Source organism: Opisthorchis viverrini, assembly GCF_000715545.1.
Source record: "Opisthorchis viverrini unplaced genomic scaffold opera_v5_198, whole genome shotgun sequence".
NCBI classification, from domain to species: domain Eukaryota; kingdom Metazoa; phylum Platyhelminthes; class Trematoda; order Opisthorchiida; family Opisthorchiidae; genus Opisthorchis; species Opisthorchis viverrini.
Window position 1 is genome coordinate 861,377 of NW_008751849.1, and position 26,913 is coordinate 888,289.

General features: G+C 45.9%; 1 protein-coding gene across 1 annotated transcript; it reads right to left on the minus strand.

Moving 5' to 3' along the window:
* Positions 1–1,519: 1,519 nt before the first annotated feature.
* T265_14432 (hypothetical protein) lies at positions 1,520–26,913 on the minus strand (the record flags this gene model as incomplete). The annotated part of the gene is made up of 6 exons (XM_009173594.1): positions 1,520–2,496; positions 5,957–6,044; positions 6,824–6,996; positions 9,939–10,118; positions 19,643–19,814; positions 26,770–26,913. Coding segments are annotated over 6 exons (1,203 nt in total), but the record flags the coding sequence as incomplete, so codon positions are not given.

The window sequence follows — 26,913 nt, forward strand, 5'->3', positions numbered from 1 at the left end:
CTTCCTAATACATCCAATCCGGTGCTGCGTCCTATTGTTAGTCAAAAAAAGTTTGCCACGGACTCCTTGCAGTTGTCGAACGGCTTCCTCATACATCCAATCCGGTGTTGCGTCCTATTGTTAGTCAAAAAAAGTTTGTTGTTGCAAAAAATCACCGATGAAAACATTTTCCAGCAGCTCAAACACCGACAGATGACATGACAGTAGGCCCCTCTCAAAAACATCCATCCCAGAATCTCCCTAAGGGTAAGGTAAAGTTGACGAGGATGGGAATATGCCCCTTAGTCGACTGAAGTGTACCAACATTGTGTTGATTGTTGGAGCAAAGCTCGTCAATGAGTAGCAATCAACGGTGGAAGCACCGCAGTCATACCAAATACAGCTGTTACAGTTACCATTTGGATCAATGAATTGATCTGATGGAATTCACGCATTTCATAGCATGCATGCGCGTGAGCCTTGTGCATAACGAATCGATATCACTGGTAAATTTAGTAGGAAGAACTTTCCTGAGTGACGTAATCGAAGTGGGCAGAAAAATCTCATTGACGTTTTCCACGTCACGCTCAACACAGGCGAAAATTGAGGTGTGATCAAGAAGTCCGAAGTTAGATACCATTTTGGGACCGAAAAAGTGACCCCATAGTTTTGATGCCAGAATATTTGTTCAAACTTAGAGATGTTAGGCAGGAGAAACCGCGTAAAGACGTCGCTTTACTCTGTTCCGAAACGCGACTGTGAAGACAGGGTAAAAAAGTCTAAACGTAACAGACTACTCTTAAGGCTGCTGAAGGCTATTCGACAGCTCACGACCGGTTTCGCACTTATTTGGGCTCATCAAGTAGACAAAGTTTTCGAGTTAACGTCCATCTTATGACTTACTTGGGTCCAGATTGGATGGAATTCGCCACTCCTGCTTGCACACGAATTTCGTTTAGATAGGAGACTCGTTTATAATGGTCGTCGAGTTGTCTAAGAGTTTCCAGCAATCTTACGAGTAGTGTGTCAGACAGCCTATTGCGATATCTCGAATAGCGTACCAGTTGGAACGTGAGGCGGCCGGGTGCATTTGGTTCTCCTGCCAAAACCGAATTCACAGGGCGAGAATGCGTCTCTGTGATCAGAAAATCAGTGGGGGATATCTGTCCACTTTACATTACCTCCATTGCGAGGCAGATTGACAAACTTTCGAATTCGGCGTTCATTCATTCGGTGTTGCATTCAATGTTGCTAAGTACCACACTTCTGGTCAGTTTTCGGTAGTCTCATTCGGGAGCCTCACACAGAAAGTGTCTTTGATAAGTACCACACTTCTGATCAGTTTTCGGTAGTCTCACACAGAAAAAGTGTCTTTGGGAATGCATCGTCTGACTCAGCATTTCACCAAAAGTTCCTGGACATAACGTTCCACTACTCACCATACTTCAACGCTGACTATACAGAGTGAAAACGCAACTTCCCTGCCATAGTAAACGCACTACCCACACACGTACCACCATCACTAGTCACCCAGTACCAACATACAACACAGGTTCATCTTGGGTGCGTGACGCAGGCATATACCCTGACACTAGGTCAAATCATTTGAAGAAACTCAACAAGTTGCTAAGCACAGCCTTTTACCAAACAGTTAGATCAACTTGTACCGGTAGTAGAAAAAACACGGGGAAACTCTGATGGAATTAGAAAAACAATAATAACAATAGTAGTACTAACAAACAGACTTTAAAATGCAGCGGTATGCGTATGTTCTCCCCTCTTTCCTTCATGTGTGAGATTTGAAAACAAAAAAAAGATTATCAAAAGACAACAACGTAATTGCTAGTACTATCACTACTACTACTAATAAGAATGATAGAAATAATAATAATAATAACAGTAATAAATCGGAATGAAAACAAGTCACCCGCTCGATTCAACTTAGAAAATAGGAAAACCAATACTCTTTGTGGTGGACTGGGAAGAATTGGTCGAAAGACTTGAATAGAACATGTTCTGTGTTGCGTGTGTATAGTACAGATGAATCGATAAAGGGAAAAGTGAGGCTAAACTAAAGCGGAGTAGGAGGTAGTCCGCTGATCAAGTCTTTGGAATTCCGAAAGGAAAATTGTTGGACGGACAGCTGTAAAGGTGCGGTTTCTGCAGAGACTCGTTGGAACAATTGGATCAGATTTCGTAGACCATACAAAAAGTTTTCGTCTCTGGAGCCAGCACCAGATTCCAAAGGGCGCCATCTTGCAAAGTCAATGAGATAGGTGACTACCAATTCATCGTTATCGTGCTCTTCGCCAGCGTCTGAAAAGGATGAAGATGTAAGTGTGGGCTCACTGTGAAGGTCATCCTGATGACTGTCATAGGCCAAGAGCAGCGAGCTTGCGTAAAAAGAGAGTTTGTCTTGCTGTTCGAACCATTCAGATAACTTGTTCAACTGAGTGACGAAACGACGTGCTAAGGAACGAGACCGCTTCATGTTGGGTCCCAGGAAAACGCGGATGCCTAATGCGGAAAAAGAAAATGAATGCATTGGGAAGCGGAAATAAACGGGGTACGTGAAAATGGGTTGTTTTATTAGGGACAGAATTTTTATAGTCTTATACAGTAGAACAGTTCAACGTTCAAATACAGAATAGAATTGTGTGTACAATCGAAAACACGAGGTTCCATTTTGAACGCAATATGAAACCATGGTTTATACAACATTCCTTTCTAACAGTGGATTTGTACGACACATGATTTTTGGGTCTGGCATGTACTCGATAATTGCTGTCGAATACACAAGTAGATAACTTGAGTAAAGACCTATGTTATTGTTCAGTTTGTCGACCACGAACAGTGCATGTTGGTTGTAGCCGCTGCTCGAGGTAGCTCCGTGGTTAAGGCAGGAATTTACTGACCGGAAGGTCCGCGATTCCAACCCAACCACGGTATCTCAGCTATTCCTGTCAAGGCTTCGGCGACCTGACAGTATCTCAGCCCTCGTGCTTTCTTCGGGTGGCATGACAGCTAGACACCGGGTGTTACAGTTGAACGGTTATTATTAAATTTTCATTCACCGAAGGTAGGCGAGATGACGGAGGAACCGCTGTTGACAGGAGACAATGCTCAGTGGGAGATGAGACAGTTATGTGTCGACGGTGATCGCTAAACTGCATCAGCGCCAGTGGTTGTGCGATCGGGATGCATCTGTCGGGATTTGCCCTTCTTATGTAGCTGCCAAACATGAGCTGTGTAAGGCACCAGCGCGGAAGGGGTTGGATACCTCGTGGGATAAGCAAGAACAGTTTTCAGTGAATTGTTTTCAAAGGGCTGTTTATCCTTCATGGCTGAATGAACCGGAGCACGGCTGGACTTGCTAAACGTCTTCCCGTAAACGGCTTCACAATAAAGCTATGAAATCGGGTGTGTTTTGCGTTAGTGTTGAGGCCTTCCTATAGGATAGCTAATTCAAGGTAATAGAATAGATGTAGATTCATATAGAAAAATGGATCTTTTCACATACAGCATTTGTGTTGAGGAAACCAGGGCGTTAAGGTCGCGTGTATGAGAGAGAGGGTATTCGAGTGCCAAAGCGATTTCGGCTTTCCTAGTGTTCTGAAGTCCTTAGAGAGAACGCCCCACACCAGAGAATCCTCAATCTAGAATCAACATAGGTAAGCAATGTTTAAAATAAACCGTTCTGGCCTTTCTAATAAAAAAATAATCAGTCAGTTATAACGCCCTTTCAGGGCCTGGTTGCCATGTCATCCGAATGAAGAACCGTTAGGTTGTCCAAGCCTATACAGAGACGGTCGAGATGCTGAGGCTGTGTTCGAACCCCGGGACCTTCCGGTCAGTAACCACTGGGTCATCTTGAGCTTATATGAGCAATGTGCATGTTTCTAGTACGGCCTTACACTACCATGATCGACTTACTATGACAAGCTTTTGTTGGCCACTATGTCGCAGATACAGTTGATTGATAACCATAAAATATCGTACTTAACCCGGGCGAATAAAACTGAGAAAATACTACGCGTAGTAAAACTTTCGTTTCGAGCTCGAGCTGAGAGCCTAACTGATGGTCTAGGCATGACCATTATCGTATGAATCGAATGCCCGGCCGACCAGATAGACCTCATCATCAATCCAGGAGCGATAACGAGTTTTAACCGGTAAAAAAACGAAGACCTGGTCTATTTTAGTCCACCACGGATCGATAGTGAGTTGCTCTGAGAAGCGAGCGACGCTGCTACCGCTCTTACAAAACAATCTGCCCAAATCAAAACTACTAAGAGTTCACCCGAGCTATATGGCGACATGTATGAAGTATCATAAGCTACCTGTACCATTTCACTAGTTTACGGAGGACGGTTTGTAATTTGAACTGGGCAACAGTGAAGACGAAGTGGATCAACTTGGCCATGGCGAATGAGATACTCAAAATAACAGAATAATAAAGTAAACAACTTCGAATACACTGGTGACTGTTTCAGACCCATTCTACTGAAACAGTAGTCCCCGCACGAAAGGACAAATTTAGTTGGTATCATCTCAAAAGATGAATCACATCAAAATATGAGTTGACGTAGTAAGTTTTGAAAAAAGCGGAAGAAATGGGATTTGTCTGTGTTATTCAGTGCATTTCGCCCCATTGTTTCTAACTTTACCGGAGGCAGATATGTAGATGAAATGAGACCTAGCTCTCAAGGTGCATATAGCCCTATACTAAGGGCTTCGCGACCGTCCAACCTCAGAGATGGGCAACAGCAGGACAGGATGTTTCTCCAATTTATGTTCTTATTTGCTGACTCCGAGAGGCATCTCCGGTTCATAAATGTTGAATTTAAACTCTGTGTGATGTGGGACAACAACGCTGGAGTACAAGGCGCAGTGCAGACTCAAACAGAATCTCGCACGGGCCCGCCATCACGAGGCGTATGGGGCGCGCACTTGAAGAAGCCATAGAAAGTTGAAAGCATTGCACCACTAGCCTTCCTACCGCTCCTATCGAGAATGTGATAACGTTGGAGAATCACGCTCACGTGCCTACCTCGTGTGGCGCAGCAACCGCGCACTACATTGGCGTTACACCTGAACGATTTACTCCCTAGTTAACCAAAAAAAATGCAACACCAGAATCGTGACCTAGCAGTCAATGTGGGATTGTTCTTATCTGGTTAGTCCTTAGAGAAGCCAATTCGCGTCAACGCCATCAGATCTGATCACATTTGATCAACTGCTTACTAGAGGAAGAGAACCGATATCGGGTGTTATTAGAGCAACATATAAACCAAGTGATTTTTACAAATACACTCATTCGCAAATCGGTTTGGTTTTCACAGGAGACTCTAGTGAATCCCTCGTTTATGATGTTCTTCAACTGAATGCGCTACACACAGGCCGCCTCATGTCTCAGCTGGTAAGATATTCGGGATATAGTAGTATACTTTTATAAAGGAAACTACTCACAAGGTTGCTGAAAACTCTTCGACATCCTACGACCGGTGATTTGAACCCAAGTTGTACGAACTTAGAAAAGTCAGTCCAATGTGGGTTGAAGTAGAACATAAGGTTGACGGAAACTCGGGGACTGTGCCTACCTGGTAAGCCCCAAAAAGGGCGAAACCGGTTGTGGGCTGTGGAAGAGTTTTCAGTAACCTTGTGAGTAGCTTCTTTTATGAAAATCATACGATTTTTGTTCTAGATCACAGATAGATAAGACCCACTTGTTGACCAAGTGGGTCTCACCGATTACAGAGCTGCAGTTGCATTCTCTTGGAAAGACCACTTAAAGGGTTCGTCTGAATATTGATGTCTTCTAGGGGTGGAATGCCCAGCAAGGGAGGAAATCACTATCGGTGTAAAATTAAGGAATATAGATAACCTGGGTGCATAAAGACAAGAAACTCCACAGGAACGGCGTTCGCAAAAAAGTCTTTGGGTCACACAAATCGACAAAAACATGAAAGGAGCTCACCGTGGTCGTACACGGTTGAAGGACTGAGAGAGCGTCCAAAAGTGCGATCAATATAGACGGGGCGAAGATCATCTGATGAGTCAACAACCTTTGAAACGAAGATGCAGATACCAAATCCATCAGATTTCAACACAGAAAAAGACAGTCGTTTGAAATTTAGAGAAAAAGGTGTCCTACGGGACTGTCCATCCTCTTGTACCGACAGACAGTTTGACAAGCTCTGAGTGATGATCGTATCGGACTAATTTGGAATTCCTAATTCACGATCGCGATCAATGCCCAATGTTACATGGATTGGTCTCGAAACTATTTCAGAAACTTGAAGTTTGAGCACACGTAGAGACGTTTCTGGATATAATCACTCATTTGCTTAAACGGTCAACTTAATACTCGTTAATAGTCGAACTACTTACATAAACTAGTCATCATCAGCTAACCGAGTTGTTCAATGGAAACCGCGGAACACTAGAAAGAGGAAACTTGAGGCAGTGCCCTGAGAGCTTGTCACAAGCGCCGTACGTCACTGTTTCCACGTCACTATCAGTGTTCTCGCCTGCTTTTTACGTCAGTGATGATAGTGATGAGGTGCGGCATAAATCTGTGAAGACCTGTCTGAACAGACCCTTGGTCGAATCCGTTCGAATACTCCACAATGAGATTCACCAACAGGTCTCGGATACGTCACCCGGTTTAAGGAACCTGTCGAGCTAGGGTTTAGTTGCTGTCACTATAGGGATCTATAAAAGTGAACTACATTTCGGATTGGTAAAAACTGAAAAGCTATTCCAAGAGGTGTGTGGCTAGCACAGTTTGCCTCGGATCAAAAGTTAGGTAAATACACTAAATTGAACGGAGGCACCGACCTACCCGTATGGCCGAGATGAGAAATCCCAACTCTGCTTGCCATTTGTACTTGGCCTTCTCCACAGCGATTTTCTTAGCAGAAGCATCTGGAGCGTAGGTGTTTCGTCCAATCTTTATATCGCAAATAGAGGGATGTTTCAGCTGTTCCAGCACATCGCTCATGCCCAAATACAGCGCTGATAGGCGGTGAACAGAAGAACAAGGGAAAACGGTTGCGACTATCAAGAGCCCGTATAAATTGGCATCCATGGTATATAAATTTGTATATAAATATACAGTGTGATGATATGGAGCTCAGTAGGGTTCAGGAAAGAAGGGGACAGATTCTCCAACCGAAGCGTCTACGACTCATTGTTACAAGAAACGAAACTTTTCATCGGAGACCAGGTCTGTTAGGGTAACTAACCTCATCAGAGAAGGAGAACAGCAGGTTGTAGCAGACTGTTGGGAATTGGCACACTACATCACCTGAGAATCGTGTATCAGCCAGGTAGAGCGGTTCAAGCTGCCGTGTTTCTTCATGAAGCAGCAACGGAAACAACGGGAATGGAGGTGACCACGTACTGGAGACAATAGCTTGCACTGAAATAAGTGATGGGCGGCAGTCCGGACAGCCACACAACGAAGGAGACAATTCTGCTACGGAAACACCATTCACCATGTAACCCAGGCCATGCCTTTCGCGGTCATCTGACACTCACGGCAGATAATCATCAGTTTTCACTACCCGCGTATCCCTCTCCTTGAACACTTGTCCTGTGCAGTCATCATTCCGACAGATGTTAGTCACCAGCAAGACAGATTGATACTCCAGATTTCTTAGTTGGTGGTGATTTTAGGAGCGTTCCCGTACAGCGGGTAGCCGAATGAAATACAGCAGGCGGTCCTATGACCCAGTTCGGACCCAAAACGGTCACCTTATCCCGGTAGTCGGGTTTTTGTGATACAATGATTCCAGAAAGGCCAACAAGGAGTGGCCCGACGAAGAAAAACGAGTTCCCGTACTGCATGAAATCGTATTACGAGGCGGTCTGGAGGTACTTTACGATAGGAGTGTGAAGGCATTACAGCCTTTGCCCCAGGCGATCAGCATATCCACATTTATGGATAGGATAGGAAAGGTCGGTCCTAAAAACCGCACACTTCGGTCACTAAACGGTTGACCGCCGGCGGGTTATCTAATACGGTCGAAATACTTTTAAAACCAAGTTTAGTGCTGTTCAAAAGCCAACTGCTAGGCACAGCCGCATCAAGAGTGGAACAGTACTATATTACTCTCTGCGTCCTCAGACCAGGACGGCTCCCTGAAGATTAGCGAGTCGGATTATTCAGTCTTTGTCCTCGGAAAAGGTCCCCTAGGCAGCCCTAGAAACAGCTGCCTAGCGGTTCACACCTTTCAGTCAGAGACTAGAAGCTGGATCCCCGAACAAAATTCCACATCTTGTGAATCAGCCTTTTCAGTCAAAGGCTCAAGGTTAAGACAATGTGCACCCCGCAGCCTTCAAAGATGGTAAAGTCCCGGAGAATAGTCTGGCGTCCATGCTGCAGAAAATTTGGATAGAAAACAGAGTACCACTGGGATGAATCACCTCAAACGTCATCTGTGAACCATCATGGTATCAGCCTGGTATCCTTTGCATCTAAGGCGCTCTCCAGCATTATTTTTCACGAGACATCTGGGCTCTGTCCTGGTCGAAAAATTGCCGACAATATATTTACCTCGAGACAAATTCTTGATCAGCGCCACGCTTTCAAACGCCCCACGTCGATCGCTTCTCTGGACTGAAAGCTGCATTCGACCTTGTCGATCGTTGAGAACGTTGAAGGTGTCTGGCGATCAACGGTGATCCTTCCAAATTTATATCCCTTATGAAGGCACTCTAAGCGGACTCCTGTGGACGGATAAGAGTATATAACAAGCTTCAGCCTGAGTTCACAGCGTCCAGTAGTGTGCTTCGCTATTGTGCTCTGCCTTTCCCCGAAATCTCGGGAGTCGAAATGCTTCCGCGAAGCTTCCTCCGAGACATTGAGTATGCGGACGATATTACTCTCCTTGGTTAAAATTCTTCAGAAATTCAAGTCATTTTAAGTAGCCCAAATAATTCTACCTCACGGTTTGGTATGCGCTTCACACCTGCAATGTGTAAATTGCTACTACAAGACTGAGAGCTTTTCAGGTGAGTCAATCGACGTGGTAAATAAATTTGTTCACCTGGATAAGTTCCGGTGGTTGGAGGTGAGATCGCTTATCAAATCATGAAGGTCAGAGCAGCTTTTGCCAACCCCGGACATTTATGGTCACGATGTGACTTCAGTTTATGCTAACGCAGAGTTTAGACTGCGGCAGTGCAGTCCATACCACTTTATGGATCAGAGGAGTGGCCTCCGAGCGCAGAGAAGACACGAAAGATGTCAATGTTGGACCATCAGTGTCTGTTGGAAACACCAGATGAGTAATGCTGAAGAAGGAACTTTCCGGTGAGAGACAAATTACCCATGCCTCATAAGTCGGGACAGTATGTGAACTGGCCACGAAGCAGCATGGCAACAGTAACCAGTAGAATGAATCAAGTTGGCAACCGCTTCCTCCATGAATGGGGACCCTGGCAAAAATGACCAAATAGCGTGGCGCTCGTACATCTACAAATGAGCCTACAGATGAGTAGCTACCCAGTCCCCAAGCTGACTGAACGTCACGGCTTCCAATGCTTGTCTGTGTGTCTCACCTCCCGGCGATCGAAAGTGCAGCAGCTGGAACCAATATACTCATGGTTTATAGACGATAAATTAATTGATTTGATGCTCCTCTGACAAAGAATAAGACTTGTTCACCGCAGTGGATGACAGGCTCCTCTACCGAGGGTGAGTTGTTTTGTTCGTAAAACTATCGGACGTACTGATGTATTAATGATGCGATTCTAACAACAGATAGTGGAGACCCTAACGGTGAAGCACTATAACTTTCTAACCCGTGTCAACCAGTTATCGCAGATAAGCTGAGAGATGGAGTTAATTTTCTTGAGCATTTTGTGCTAAAGCGTCAAAAGTACGAGTATTCTTGAGCGCGTTTGCTGGTATCTACTGGGAACAGTTCAACACCAAGACCTTGAAGTCTTACCTTTAGAAGAGGGGTGGTGATAAAGTCCTCGATATTTTGGTAGGAACGGCCGCAGTTGGAGAAACACTGAATCTTCACAGTCCGGATTAAACAGGAGTCTATAAAAGTCTACCTCATGAGGGCCCTTCGGATACTTTTGTACGGGCTTGTACACAGCTCCGAGCGCCGGTGAATGTAACACTATAGAGAATCAAACAGGTAGGAAAGAGGCAAATGGAGTGAGGAACCTCACGCATACGGTAAATCTAAGACAAATTTGATGACAAACATAACGGATTGGACTGCCTTGCTGATGAGAAGGCACGATGCATCACATGCTAGCCAACATCAATTTGAAGAAAATAAAACAAAGGCGAAGTAGTTAGCTAGGGGACGTCGCTCCCCTACGCCCAAGGAATATGAAATGAGTCTTGGTTGGAATCGGTATCAACCAAAGGGGTACCCGAAACATATCATTCCAGCAAAATAAGCTGCATCAAACAGCGCATCTCGCAGACGACCAAGGTGATTATTCTTCAATGGGCCGAAGACTTTCTCCGTCTACCCGGATCTTGGATTACGAGTCGTTGATTGCACAATCTGGTTTGACAGCGATGTAATCCGGTAACACACTGGCTACCTACCTCTCACAACTTCCCATAAGAATCCTTGGATGTACCATGACCATGCACGTTCAATAATTGTCTTATATTGCATCGGTTGGAGGCGGGATGGCCCAAGTGGTTAAGATGCGAATTCACTCATTGAAAGGTCCATGGTTCGAACCCGACCTCTGCCTCTCGAATTCCCCTGTTTGGACTTGGGCAACCCGGCAGTATCCCGGCCCTCGTGCAACTTTCAGGTGGCATGGCAGTTGGGCACTGAAAGGGTGCTACAGTTGAACAATTTTTTTGCATCCGTTGAGCCAATCACAAGTAAGAAGCCTTATCTACCACCGTACTCTCGCGCGGCTTTGGTTGTGTGTTGCGGCACTGTATCGTTTGTTTGAGGAGACTATGCCCTCATTACATCAAATGACGCAACGCATCAGGTTGCTACAGAATGGAGCACTGATGACGTCATGTCGATCAGCTCAGTCAACAAACAGTACAACAGGAATCCACACAATCTTAGTTGTCAATACCATATGGCTGGATGCGCCAGTACAGAGAGAGACAATTAAAACTGTAGGAAAGTTTGATAAGGAATTCTTTCGTTTAATATAAAGGAACATGCTTTTAACAAAGGCTTTACTTCGATCACATTCAAGTCTAGTGCCAGGCCAGTGATGGTTTACCTCCTGAATATTTGTTCCCCAACTCGGCCTAAGGGTATCACTTAATCGTCGTGGTCGGTGTGCAATGAACCCGCGATCTAAACTGACTGAAACTTAGTTATCTAAGGCTGAAACATGCCAGGAAGGCAAACAGTGAGCCCCCTTCCACACAGTGGCGCTCGTGCATCAAGGCTATCACCTTCTGTTATATCTGCTGATTCGCCAATCTGTTGTATCTGACTTCTGACCCGCTCTAGTGCCTAATGCCGAAAAAGACTCACACAAGGGAACACTATATTCCGAACAAGCGAGTATAAAAGTACAACGGTCTCAAGCTATTTATTGGAGAGACTATCTGAACTTGGTCCAATGCTGACACATGCGTCTGGCTTTGGTACGAGCCTGCGACGTGCTGCATATTGCGGGGCTTTGTCTGATCTTGATCAACGCAGACTCACGCTGTCTGGGTTTGATACAAGGCTGTGACGTGCTGCATATTGAGGGGGCGTTGTCTGTCTGGTCAACATCTAGCGGAGCTGAGAGTCCCGGTAGATTTCAGGTACTCAGTGGTTGCTTTGAGGAAACTGACCTTCCTGATACCTTCAATGCTTGAGTGTATCTCCCACTTTCTGGTAATCCAAACTGTAGCAGATGAGACATGTTTACTCATGTTACATGGTTTACAGGAGATAAATTGGTTGTTGTTTTCCAAAACTTGCTAGATAGTAAATAATGAGCACCGGTTTCGTTAGTTTGAACATTCCAGTGGGACGATGGGTGATGATTCATTGATTATTGTGTTGGCGTACTTTCAGAGCCCGAACAAATCACGTGATTGATTTACCGAATAAAGGGACTGAGTTACTCATGCAAAGTTGAGCATCAACAGGGTAGTCTCCGCGAAACAGTAATTTTGAAACTTCTCCAGACACGGACCGAGTCATTGGTCCCGTCCAACAAAAGTCGAAGCCAAGAAACCACGGTTCACCTGTAGGCCGACGTAGCACCAATGAATGCTACATGTGTAGTCCAGTGCCACAAGATGACTAAACCAATATGGAACGCACACTCTGTGTTTCCGTGCAATTTTAGATAAAGGGGAAGAACTGTACGGTCATCAGGAACATGATCGTGCACATCAAACAGGACTAACTCACCCGAGGAAGAATCAGATCCTGCTAACTTGAACCCCACGTGATCTACTAGGCATAGTGGAAAAAAACTGCAAATGATACAATGAGTGCTTACCTGAGATTTGTTGTTAATGGAGTTATACTCACCCTATATCACAAAGCATTTCAAGTACGGTCATTCTTTATGGAAGAAACACCTTGGGAGAAATATTAAAATGTATCCTTGTAATAGGATGACCAATAAGAAACGTACCGGCCGCGTGTTTTGTCGAGATGTCTCAGTGGTTAGAGGGCGAATTTACTGACCAGAAGGTCCGTGGTTCGAACCCGACATATGCCTCTCAACTTCCTCTGTCTAGGCCGAACTAATGCAACTTCAGTTATCACTGGGTACTTGAAAAAAATCGCTCAGCTGTAGCACCCTTTCGGTGCCTAGCTGCCATGTCACCCGAAGGAAGCACGAGGGCTGGGACACTGCCAGCTAGGTTGCCAAGCCTAGACAGGGGAAGTTGAGAGGCACATGTCGGGTTCGAACCACGGACCTTCCAGTCAGTAAATTCGCGCCCTAACCACATGGACCATCTCACCCAAAATGTGGAAGGATGAACGTTAAATTTCAGGTCCGCAAAGCCTCGAAAGTGGATAAAAAAATAGTCAACTGGTTTGAAAGATAGCACCAGAAGAATTGAACACAGCCAGCGTTCAAGGCAACGATGAAGCCAATGTAAACAGATTCGCAGTTCGAACACGGAGTATTTGTATTCTGTCCGCAGGCCTTCTGCTTTTTTCATTGCACTTAGCTTGCTGCTATCTATTGATCCAGTTTCCTCTAATGTTTTCGCCAATTCCACAGCTTCATTAATCTACTTTGTATAATACCGAGCCTCCCTAATTCCGATATAGCCAAAATGACTAACTCTCATCCGAACGGATGTGATTCAACGGAACTCAGCGTACAGCTAAATGGCTCATATCAGGCCATGTCCCGTAGGGGTTTCGTTCTCACGGGTGGTTGACGCCACCAATGAGGGCACCGAATGGGGCAGATACTAACCCACGTCCAAGCTGAAAATAGTGCGGTCCTGGGATGGCCTGTGGGTATTCATCGTATTCACCATGAGTATTTTGTCATTCAAAGCTTCAAAGGTGGAATACTGCCCTATTATTGATCAGACGAACGTAGTCATACAACCTTCAAGTCACTGGGCAGGCGTAATGGGTTTTTTGGGCACGGCTGTGCGCCCCGAACCAGCATTTTGAATTGTGGTAATGAAGTAGCTGGAAGAGAATACTTAGGATTTCGTGAATATATTACAGTGAAGAATATGTTTGGGGCACTGTAACCTATCTCCCCTGCCCAATGGAAAACCAAAAAAACACCCGCTATGAGTCGCCAGATGCAGCACAACCATCTTTCACAAACGGTACTTCAGACTGTGTAGCAGATAACGGACAGATCACCGCTAACCTCTGTCAAGACAAGCAAAGTCCGGTTCCCCTTTAATGAGTCCGTCAAACTGATTGAGAAAGATTGGGCAGTGCGTTTGACACTATCGTCTTTTCCTTGGCTGGTTGACGACACTTTTCAAAACTAGAACAGCACACACCGTAACCAATGGTCCGAGGAAACACCAAAATGTATCCTTTCGCCTATAAAGCTAAACGTATTGTTATTAAAAATCGATCAATGTTCACTGAAGTTGAGCCACTGATTGCATTGACAGAAGAAAAAAATAGACCGGACGATTTCTAATATATCACAAAGTTTATTTGATAGATCCCTATGCAGGTTGGAACCTTCCACCATACAGCGGTACTTTAGCGACGTCCAGAGAGTGGTTAAGTGAACGCTGAGTGTGGTGCGAAAGACATCCGACTTAGGACAGCTGCTTGTGGTCAGGACAATTAATCGAATCACACGGACGAATAAAGCAGGCTGACATTCATTCTTATAGACACAGCCCTGGCAGATGCATCCAGTTCGCTCGTCGCATATGTCCCACTGAAGTACCAAATGACAATATGGTGGCGTAACGTGATGACGAACCTGACCACACATCACGTGAATGATTTATAGTGTTGATTCTTACAACTGAATAAAATATTGAATGCAGCCAACGTCATGCGGGTGTTTTGTGACCGCCAGGTGGCTCGGAGTATCACGAGAAAGCAGAAAAAACACCATCACGGTAATGTGACTTGATAAAGCCAGGAACAATATGGCACAGTGATCTGAAATACGAGGTGATCACCAAAGGGGAGTAGCGAAGTGTTTCCGCGTCACTCTGAAAGTCATTTCAAGATGTTCTATCGAGTTGTTGTTTGGATTGATCGGATTCCACATACTGGTGAACCGACGAAATTCTCTAGAAACTTGAAGGTGCTCCACGTGAACACATCACACAAGGTACGAGTAAACGATCAGCCCTCGTCATCATTTATTAATCTCTCCCTTTCGTTTTTGACTTCAGGTGTGGTAAACACTGACGGTATAAAGCTGCTGGCAGGGGATTAGTGACTGTGTGGACGATGTAGACATGTTGAGAGAGGATTATCCATCCTGTTCATTTATGCTGGTCTCTTTGGTCCATGCTCCCCCCAGAGAAATGCCAGATCTGACATTCAGGATTACCATTTCCGAACACGTGTCTACGATAAACCATTCCGAAGTGCGAAGGTAATGATAGAGCCCGCCAAAAGCTCGTAGTTCTAAAGATGGCGCGACATACGTATATCCTTGAGAGAAGTGCACTTTGCATGGGCCGGAGAGGTATCGTTGTAAGTTGTTTACAGAGCGGCTTGTGAGTTTGGTGGCAACAAAGCTTCACCACCGCAGCCGAGTTGAGCTCTACGAAACTCAGGAATTCAAAACCGCGCCGTAAAATCTCCCGCAATCAGTCTCGCTGGCTTGCTCATTTCTTGAAGATGAAAACTCACCGATCAAACTGACTTCTGTACAATTTAGTGCCCAAGCACAACGTAAGATCGGTGAGAACTAGAGGGATGTACCTACTTGATGCACGTCAACAGGGGAGAAATCAGCTGCTCGATAGTTTCAAGAAACCTTATGGGCAGTATCCTAAGCCAAGAAAAGATGTTTAATGAAACGTCGCACTTCACGGACACGTTTCATGGTCGAAAACCTGAAACGGACCATATCAGACATTCCTTTTGGCACAAACAGTATCGGTGCATCGTACCACTCAACGCTTCATGAGATTGGTTTACAATGTTCGGCTTTCATTAGGGTGCAAAGAGAAAAAGGGATTCGCGCGTGTTCGTGCAAACAGTTGACAGGAAGGCTGTAGACCTGTAACCGGAGATATCGACGAGAAAAAGGGGTTCGCGCGTGTTCGTGCAAACACTTGACAGGAAGGCTGTAGACCTGTAACCGGAACAAGTTCACGAATCAATTTACCGCCCATGCGCCCAACGATTGAAGGCGGTTTTCAAAAAATCCGCCCAAACCGCGTGGTGTTGGGGCAGCGTTCTCCAGATCATTACAGCAATTAACCGAACAAAGCGTACCGCCCCCACAATGACCATCACTGACTCGCTGCTTTTTCCAGTTTCATGACGTGTCAGCCAGTGTATATCCGGATACTCAACACGGACATAATCCTGAAAAACACGCATACAAAAATATGCTCACTGGCTACAAAACTCTGTACCGATTTCCGTTTACTGTCAATCTGAAGACCTAAAATATCAGGCAGGCAGCATTTAGCACCAACGACAGGCTGTTAGAAAGTTGATCAGCGGGCTAACAGGAAATTTGAGCATCTATTGTTACGTTGTTCGTCTGGCTATGAATTAAAAAATGTTAAGGCTTGTGACTCAGTAGTGAAAGTTCCGGTTTACTGGCTACCAGGTCAGGGTGGCCTGAATAAATGAGATAGTGTGGCAATGTGGATAAAAGTGGAAAAAACGGCAGAACGCATTGGTGATAGTGTGTACGCGTGTACGAAGCGGTTCAAAGCAAAAGGAATAAAAAAAGACACATAGAGTTCAAGGTTAAACGGGATCCAAATTCATACACTCGAAAGTGAGTAGGATTCGCTGACGTTCTGGCGTTCTAATGGTCAACTGAACAGAACATTCCTCAACACAATCGACATGATAAAGAAAACAACCTCGGTTAAAAGATCAGGATGATTATCAAGATATTGTTGTGGGGTTGATTGAGTGGTCTTTCTTTGAATAAGGGAAAAGCATTTCTATACAGGAAACTACTCACAAGGTTGCTGAAAACTCCAACAACACACCAGCGGTTTCGCCCTTCTTGGGACTCATCAATCCCGAGTTCTCGCCAAACTTATGTTCTGCGTGGATCCAAATTGGACCGATTTGGACAAATACACTCATTTGCAAATCAATTTGGTTTTCACGAGAGACTACTTTCGTCTGTGATATCCCTCAGCTGAATGTGCTGCACAAAGGCCACTCCATATTTCAGTAGGCACGATATTCGAGATATCGGAATATATTTTCATAAAGTTGAAGAATACCATAGACGAGAGATTCAGTTGAGACTCTCATGAGAACCAAATCGATTAGCATTTTGTTACATAATGATGAGTGGACGGATAACAAAGACTGGAAGCCGACACTTTGGGTGTCATCAATACTGGCTAGAGTTCCCAATGCTCAGATATTGTATAGATTCGTTACCTGCCTTTGAAGTGTTTTTTTGAGACTATTAGGTTCAAAGCCTTCTTTTGGATGTAAAACCATAGACTTTCCAAGGAGATGGATGGGAAATAGCCTATCCGGGAATGAGGATTAGTTCGGTAACACTTGCTGTTGACTCTTCTAGGGATGACCCCCTCTCTTATGAGGCTTGGTGAGTCTATGGAGAAAAGCCTATTCTAACGCGAGGTATCCTCTAGAATAATCACGAAAAGAAAGGGTACAACTTATGTCAGATGGGGTCCGAAATATTCATTTATTTGGCCCATAAATGTGATTTTTAACTGCTCACTGTGTGCGAACGAAACTTGACCTCTACTTGCAGAGGACGTCCAAAAGCCTCTCGATTGATTGGCCTGCAATGAATTGTGAAAGTCCTCTACCTCGAGAGCCCATTTCAAGGGAACCGAAGGTGACTCAGCCGAATAATTTTCTTCAGCAACAACGACAGTGGTAACTACACTTTCCCCGCACATTTCTATTAGGTGTCTCAACCAAATTCCTAAAGCAGAATGATAGATACCATACCAGAAATCAAAGGATAACTCGACGTTAAAATAAGTTATCCAATGGGGGTTGCCCAACTAGCTTCCAGAAATCCGGTGCGTTGTATCCCACTCTGAACATCTCAACTGATATTGAGGCCCTCTTGAGAATCTGCTCGAGACACGTTAGTAAGGATGCCGAGGCACCTCAGCCTTTTGGGGTAGTCAAGGACGAAGGTAATTGGCTTAGGTTCATCATCATCATTGTCAGCTGTAAGAACCGCGTACTCGTCGTACAGTGGTTGTAGCTGCCGCATTTTCGTTCACCGATGATTTGGGGAGGGGGAGGTAGCTGCGCATTGCACGCGCGAGCTGGTAAATTGGTGCATAAATCCAGCCAATGTCAGTGGGCTGTCAAGGGGGGGGGGGGTTTGGAAAAGGAGCTATGCATTGAAGGCAATAGCTTGGATGCACGAGCGCTATTGAGGGCGCGACTGGGCCATGTCTGATAATGTCTCTAGCCACTGATGTGGCCCGTCTCGGGGTCCCCATCCAGGAAGGCGGCAGTGACCAGCGCAGCTGAGTTTGCTGGTAATGGCTTTCACACTTCGCTGCCAAGTCATTGTTTGGCCGCCTCTGGCTCTCTTCCACCCTTCACATGGTTGGGCGAAAAGAGCCCTTCGAGGAAGTCGGTCGACTGGCATACGCAACACGTAGCCAAGCCAGCGCAACTTGTGCAGTGTGATCAGTTCATCTATCGAGGGTGTTATTTCTCCCGAATACCATTCGACGTACTTCAGCATTGCTGATCCGGTGTTCCCACCAGATTCGGGCAATGCTCCGAAGATTGGATTAGGTTGGATTAGGTTAACCTTCCGAAGCTGAGAAATCAAAGTAAGCAAGCGTTTGCCGTAAATGGAAGCATCGGACAGAAAAGGTGTAATACCTTCTTTTGCAAGAAAAAAATGATAGCCGAGTTCAACACAGATTACGCAGTCATAATGATTTAGGTGCGTTAAAAGAGCCAAGAAGCGAACGGTTGAATCAAGAAAGTACGAAAAAGCAAGGAAGAACGGAATAAATGACAAAGCAAACAGTGCAATAAATCGATCGGAATATTCTAAGTACATGGGGATTGAGAACAACAGTCAGGCACAGTTTAGCGAGTAGTTATTATCGAGTCTGTATTTTTCTACTTGACTCTTATTCAAGTCGAATTAATGACCAAAGCAAATAAATCAATCAACTTACGAACCAAAGTTTCTGCCCGTGGAATACAAGAATAAATCCAAAACTTGAAGCACGAGAACACGCCACGCGGGAACAACATCAAAAACTGAGATAGTAGAGGCAAGAAGTAGGCAATATTGTTGTCAACAAACGAAGGAGATGGAACACACTTCGCTGTCGTTCAAGATGAACAGAACCAAATAATTCAAAACATACAGGCACTGGAATCTCCGTTTGACGAAAGAGAACTGCAATACACCAAAAACGTCCGAACGGGAGATCGGGACACTCTATTTTCTCTGCGGCTAACTGTGAGAAAGTATGACCACCAATAGGATTGGTGGATAGCCCAGAGGGAGTACTAACGGAAAGTGCAATATGTCTGTGTATTCTGCAGTCTTCAATCACAAGGTTATGACGAATCAGTTCAGAAATCCAAAACCTGGCAAAACCGACGGAGTGTGAAAATGGTCAACAAGAATCGTCCCGAAAAACACATTAGCCAGTAAGTCAGGGTCTTAACAAATGATCTGTGAGAAGTTTTGACCTGAATTCACCGCGCATGGTGGTATCGTGCTGGATTATTGTTCTCTTCAAGTCCATTCAAACAGAGCAGCCTTTTAACAGAACGCTCAAGACTTTCCACCAGGATGAGGAGGTTGTTGGAAGCAGGAGCATATCATACCATACACAATAGAATGGACAGATGAAACGGGAAATTCCTGACATACAACTGATAACGCGTTCAGCATAAAAAAAGTACCATCAGCTACTCATGGATTGCGGTGCTTAAGCAAATCCTCAAAACCGACTACCAGTGGATGGTCTATTCTGGGAAGCAATAAAAACTGCTGCCTTTTCCCTCTATTAGAGGCCTCTGTCAAGCAAAATGGAACATGGCCGATGACTTACTTCGACCTTTGTTCCCAAACATCCCATGTCCACCAACTTGATTCGTGTAGACTTGTAAGTTGCCCGGGAGCGGATTCGTGGTCTCCGGTGGTAAATTCGTGTCTACTGGCGTAAAGCAGCATCGTACATCCATAGAAATAAGGGGAGGTGATACGCTGACGAATCTAGCTTGCTACAACGACGAATAAAATGAGTGAAGAGCCCCTGCTTTTACTGAAGAAAAAACACTCAGCAGTAAAAAAATGCTTCCCATTAGGGTTACTGATCCCCTGGGTGATCGACCCAACGCAAAGGCCGACACAGGCTGAGCAAATCTCAGTTTCTTGTAGCTGACCCGGTAACAGATGGATTTTATCATCTACGGCTACTCAAGGCACGACTCACGCTTTGGAATTTCGTATTCGTCCATTAGTTCAGCAATCTTCGTTATGAATGGTGGACGCTGTTCGTCACGAAGAGGTTGGACCTTAGCGTGGTGTGACGGTTTGCGCACCTCATCGACCCATTGAGCTATACTGGGGGTGTCCCCGCGACACTCAGTCTATTATACCAGGTTGCTCAATGGCTAGAGGTCCGACGGACAGTCTCCCGGTCCTCCAGGTTAGGGGGGTGGAACATGTGGCGACTTGTTCCGTAGAAATGGTAATGCATTTGCGTTTACAGCCGAACAGCGGTGTCCCGCGGTCGGGCTTTTGAGCCAAAGGCTTTGGTTGAGGACCCTAATCGTCCTCCTGTCTAGGTGAGGTAGCCCTGACAGTATCCCAGCCCACGTAAAACCAGGAACCGCACACATACAAGTAAACTCATGCCACATCGGCCATCTCGTGGTGCCATCAGCTGGGTCGCCTTACTTGCTGCATACAGCAGGGCGGGTAAGCGAAAACAGGCTACTGCTGACGCCTCTCTTTTTTCTCTTTCACATACTTTTTCCTCTCCCTCTCCACACCCTATTAGTAATCATCCTCTTGTAGTCCCAGCACTTACGACTGATGACTCTGTTCGTCACGCATCGGTTTTGCGTGCAGCATCTGCTCGTCACATGGCGCGGACATCCTAAGGTATAGCCAAATCAATTTTCAAGCCTCGACACCCAGTCTGTCTGGCAGCGTTCAAGGTCCGCATTCTGAAGCAAGCAGGACAACAAGCTGCTCTTGCACTCACACTGCACTCGCTTGGCATTGATGTGTGCTGTATCTCAGAAGCGAGAATTCAAGATCCAAGCACAGTGATTGAGTTAACCGCTCCGTCAGTCTCCATTCGCTTGCGGCTGCGCACCTCTGGTGATCCAGAGGCTGCTGCGTCGGGATGTGCACGGGCTGGTATCGTCCTAAGTCACCGGATGGAAGTATCCTTACTTGACTGGATACCTGTTGATAGTCGCCTCTGTGCGGTTCGTCTGGCAACGTCTGTGAAGGAGTCTCGCAAGCGTGAAGCTGATCGCTGTCTGTTTGTCGTGTGCGCTTACGCTCTGACTGGCTGCAGATCTCATGCCGTCGAAGACAGGTTTTACAACGCCCTGAAGGTCCCGCTGCGGTGAGCTAAAAGCGCAGACATCGCAGTGGTTGCCGGAGAAGACAGGCTTCGCGTATCTGAGACTCAATTAGGTCGACATGGATTGGACTCGGTACGTACGGACAATGGTGAGTGATTGCTTCAGCTGTGTGCTGATCACAGGCTGTTTTTATACAGAACTAACTTCCGAAATAACCGAAGTCATCTGGCCACATGGCGTCGTCCAACAACAGGCCGGCCACAGACTCAAATCGACCACATTGCAATCAGTTACCGATGGCACGGGTACACAACTGGCTGCCGGTCGTTTTGGAACACACGCGGAGAAATCGTTTGGGAACTGAAGGTCCGGCAGATCCGGATGTTAGACGAACTAATCAGAATCTTCCAAATGTTCTATCAGATGTGAACTCATTGGGATGAGATTGCCACGTCTTTGCATAGTGTTGGAGATTTCGTCCTTGGCACGGCATTACCAGGTGCACCCAGGCACCTGATATCAAATTAAACGGAAGAGGCCAAGAAAGCCGGAAGTGCCCGGAGATTATTTTAGTTGATCCGTGCTGCCGGTGCCCGGAAACCACCTACGAGCGAAACCACCAAGCATCAGGATGGAATGACCATCTCGAATAGAGAACGCCTCGAACAGTGGGCTGAATATTTCAAACAACAATTATCGTGGCCACCAGCTGGCACTCATCTAGAGCCTACAGGTGAAGTAGAACCCTGGACGGCGAACGTAGAACCAGCTACAACCTTGGAGGTCTACGACTGCACATGTTCTATCAAGTGACACCAAGCTTCTGGTCCGGATGACCTCCCACCCGAAATGTTCAAAGACGGGGATGAAGTCCTCGGTCAACGCTTGTCCGATCTGTTTGCTTGCATTTGGGGAAAGGAGTCTGTCCCAGACAACCGGGAAGAGTCGGTGATAGTTCCCATATTCAAAAAAGGGCTCTTACTGTGTGTGGCAACCACAGGGGGATCAGCTTGACGCCAACGAAACTGTTGGCGTCACTTGTGCTTCGTCATCTTGTAGCTCGTGAGATGCTGACTCGAGAGCAGCAAGCGGAATTCCGGTTTGGTAGGGGCTGCGTTAACCAAATCTTCACACTTCGTCAAGTGCTAGAAAAATACCATACGTACAAGCGACCCAAAATTCTAGTGCTCCTGGATTTCCGAGGCGCATTCGACTAGGTTGACCAGTCCGTTCTGCTTGACACGCTTGCCCACCAAGGAATGCCACAGACGTTCGTGAACATAATAAGCTTCCGGACGTGAAAGTATATGGCGAGCTCTCCAAAAGCCTCCGTAGACAAAGTGGTGTCCGTCAGGGATCCCCTCTCTTCCCATTCATGTTTAGCTTTGTGATCGATGAAATCATGAGATGAACGCCGGAAGGCCTCAAAAACCCCGGTGTTCAAATAGTCGGTGATGCAAACCTTGTCGACCTGGAATATACAGACAACATTGTTCTCATGTTCGAAGAAGGGGAGAGGGCACAAGTATGCTTGGGTGGACTGACCAAAGTCATTCCTTCCTTTGGTATGCACTTTGCACCCACAAGGTGTAGAGTCATGCTCCCAAACATTTCATCACTGAACACGCCACTTACAATCTAGGGGGGAGCACTCGAAGTTGTGGAGCATTTTACGTATCTTGGAAGTTGTATTAGTTCCAACTGTAGTGTGACGGTAGAGGTCAATGCAAGGCTCGGGTCGCGTTTGCTAACTTGAGACACCTATCCGAGTGGTGTATTCCTGAATCTCGAGGGACGTGTGTATCAAGCTACAGTGCGGACTGTTCTGTTGTATGGCTGTGAGACTTGGCCTATTCAAGCAGCGGAACTGAGAAGTCTTCAGGCATTCGACAATCGTTGTCTCAGAACCATTGCGCGTATGGGTTGGTGTCAGCGTGTCCGTAACGAGGCAATTAGGAAGCGAGTGTCCGGTTGTGCAACGGGTACTTCCATTGAAGAATGTGTCCAGCACCAGAAGCTGCGTTGGTTGGGACATGTTTTACGCATGCCTATCCATCGTTTGCAGAAGAGTGTGCTGTTTTCCATGTCCAATTCAGAGTGGCGTAAACAAAGAGGTGGCCAACCCTTGACTTGGCAGAGGAGTATGAAGAAGATCACGAAACGCTTGGGTGCTGTCGGTGCCACCAGCCTTCCAAGATGGGGACCGCGTGATCCTCACTGCGCCACCACTAGATATGGTTTCTAATCGATGTCAGTGGCGTTCTTGTTATCAGTTTCTATCCAGATTACCTGAGTGAGTATCTGCAGGTGTAGGCACCTCTGAATGATTGTGGTAAGCTAGCACCAAGTCCCTTCCCCGTCCACCTTTATTCTTTTCTTTACAAGGCTTTCAAATAAATCATGGTTGTACGGCAATGAGGCGTCGGTCTTGAATAATGGTGTTGTGCTGTCCATGACTATGATGATGATGATGATGTGCACACTGCTGCAAAACCTGAAAGAATAACACAACTATTGGCACAGCGCATGGGGGCATTCCACGGAAGCGCGTGTATAGGAGGACATGCGTTTTTGCATGAGCAGGATTTGGTGATGATATCGGGTCAAACCTGTGACCAAATTTCGCTTACCAGTCGAGCATGATAAGAGCCGATTCTACCGAACGGACGATTCCAAGATTACCCCATGGTTGAGCAGATATGCCCAAATCCGATAGTGCGACAAGAGACTGAGTAGGCAGTCGTGCAGGTACGAGCAATAAACGGTAATAAGAAAACCTTTTGTCTGCCGCCCCTCCGAGCACGGCGAAATGAATGATAAGGCAGGTACGGGTTCGAGCGTACAGCTCAAACTAGGAAATGCAGGCAAACTGAACTGAAACTGTACTAGCACGGCGCACTTCCAGTGGATGTCTCGAAATAGCTAAATCTCACGATACATCTGAGGACGCCAAATCGGAAGGTTCGGCTGCAATCTGACACGAATCAAAACATGCGAAACTTGATGAAGAATGATGGTTTGTGTGGTGTCAAAGTATTTAGCTGAAGTTATGGGTCACCCAAGTCTTTTGTTCAGTTGGCTTTGTGATGACAGGCTGGTCTAACAGATGGCAACTAACCGTGTAGCTTACAAGGTGTGTACGGCACTGGATACCACAATTCTAGACATCCAACTCTCCAATAAATCTCTTCGCGCACCGCGGGTAGAGGTATTTACTTGCTGTTGTTTCTTGATATTTTTATATTGAATATATCAAAGCTGACAGTGGCCAGTATAGCGGTTCGTCATGTTTTACTTGCCCTGCGTCGACGAGATATGCAACCTTGGTCTTCTGGGCGACAGAAAACGGTCTTGTGAAGTATACGCCGGGAAAATCGGTCTTTCGTCGTAGCACAAGTTGGACAGATGATGTGAGCTGACGAAAATGTGTCGTACCTGGACTTGTTTTGGATGAGCGGACCTCAGCTTCTCAGATATAATCTCATTAGCCGACAATCTTCACCACAGCACAGAAACACTACACTAATTCCTCATATTGAAAACTACGAGCTACACATAGAAGATGCCGCACGATAGCTAGCACCACTGTGCGGACGTACATAAGAGAACCATTGGGCCCTAGAATAGCGATAGTAGGTCCTTGATGCGATAGGGCAAGTACTTCTGGGTTGTGGGCATAAAACCACCGCTAAACGTTCGCCAAAACGAAAGATTGTATGGAGGAGGCTTGGCGGCACTGGAAAGTGCAACCAATGGAGTGGCGTGGTGCAGTCAGGAGTACTTGTGGAAACTATTCTATCTAATACTTCGAAACGAGAGGCAAAAATGTTGGAAATCCAAAGACCACTAGATTGCCGGGAGGAATATTTTTCACAACATTGTCACCCCCTGCAGCTGACTTCTGTGAAACATGTAGTATGTCGAACTTCATCTGTTCCTGCTGCCAGATATCCTCAGGCGCAATCTACAGAATAACCTGGTATCATAACGTAGGTCGTGTCTGTGGCGACATAAGTAAATACAAAATCTACTTAGGTAGGAAAATATAGTAAACACAAAAATAACAGAAAGTATGTCAGGAGAAGCAGACCAACACCCGTTACTGTCAAGCCCCAAGTTACTTAGATCACGTGCGCAAAAGGTAGTAGAAGATATCTTCGCACATTAAATTTCCACATAGACCCATTGTAAAAAGCTTCACTCCCTCCAGCTGGCAAGACACAGTTATTGTATCTTTTCTGGATGTTCCATTCGCTGAACTAGACTATCTCACGGAGAATATATCATCCAAACGATCGCGTTTAGCGTTTTGGGGAGAATAATCAAGCGCCAAATGAGTCCCTGTCTTCAGTTTCATATACTCCTGTTGCCACTCACAGGTGGCTTTAAGAGGTAGCAAATAGTATATCAACTATTGCTTCCAGACTAGTGACCAGGTGTTGAACTCTGTGCTAGCGACAAATAGAACACGCTCCATTAACAGCATACGACCTCACAGAATCCCAGCGGAGAAAAAATCTGCTAAGGGTCAGATAAGCTTGTCCAGCTGGATCATCAATGACAATGGCATTCGTGCTGCCTAGTCATCATCATCATCAATGACAGCAACATCAGTGTTGGCACTGATGCTTCACTGCCGTACAACCATAAAGTTCGTTTAGTTATATATATATATATATATATATATATATATATAATTGTATTAAAAGCCCTACAGTGAAGAGAAGAGAAAAAGAGTGGGTGAGGGAGGGGACCTAGTGCTGGCCTATGTCAAGCATACTGAGGTGCTTGCACCTCCAACCGCTGCCTAGATTGTCTAACCGAGCGCCTGGAGGTGTAGGCACCTCAGAATACTTGCAACAGGCCTGCACCAGGTCCCTTCAGTCACCTACACTTTTATTTTATCTTAATTCTAGGGATAAGATAAACTTTGTGGTTCTATGCCATTAAAACATAAGTGTCAACACTGACGTTGATGTCCCTGATAGTGATGATGATGACCATCATCATTTACCAGCTATAAATCATGTACCCTAGGCACACTGGTTCCCAGTGCTACAGTTCCAATCACCGGAATTTGGTAGTGTGGGACATAGAGCCAGACCTTGGAGGCGATAGCACACAGTCAGTTCGGTACTGGGTGTCTAAGCATTGAAGGCGACAGCGTTGATGCACGAGCCTCACTTGGCCATTTCTACCGGTGTCATTAACCATTGGTGATTTGAGTCTCGGTGTACCCATCCAGGGAGGGGGCGGTTGCCGACCCGACTAAGTCTGTTGGTTGTTGTTTTCGTACTTCTTTTGCAGGCCATATACTGTCCACCTCTCGGTCACTTCCACTCAGTACAGGCCCGGGAAAAAAGTTCTGTGATGCAGACGGTCTTCTGGCATGCGGAGAACATGCCCTAAAGCGCAGCCTATGAAACGTGAGTAATTCAGTATGGCCGGAGAGTTCCCTCTTCCTAGGACCACCTGGCGTACCTCAGCATTGCCAATTCAATGTTCTCACCAGACCTGGCAAATGTTCGGACACCGATAGCCAAGCACTGACATCTTCCGTATGTCATCTGCGCCCAGGGACCATGTTTCCGATCCATAAGGGAGTATGAATAGCACTATCGCAGGGTAAGCTTACGTCACGTCGGCGCCATAGCTGTCGGAGGTTGGCGAAAGCTTCCCTGGCCTTTCCGAATCGGGATATAATCTCATCTCCAGCCAGTCCACCGAAGCTTATACAGCTACCCAGGTAAACAAATTTATCCACCACGTTGATTGGCTC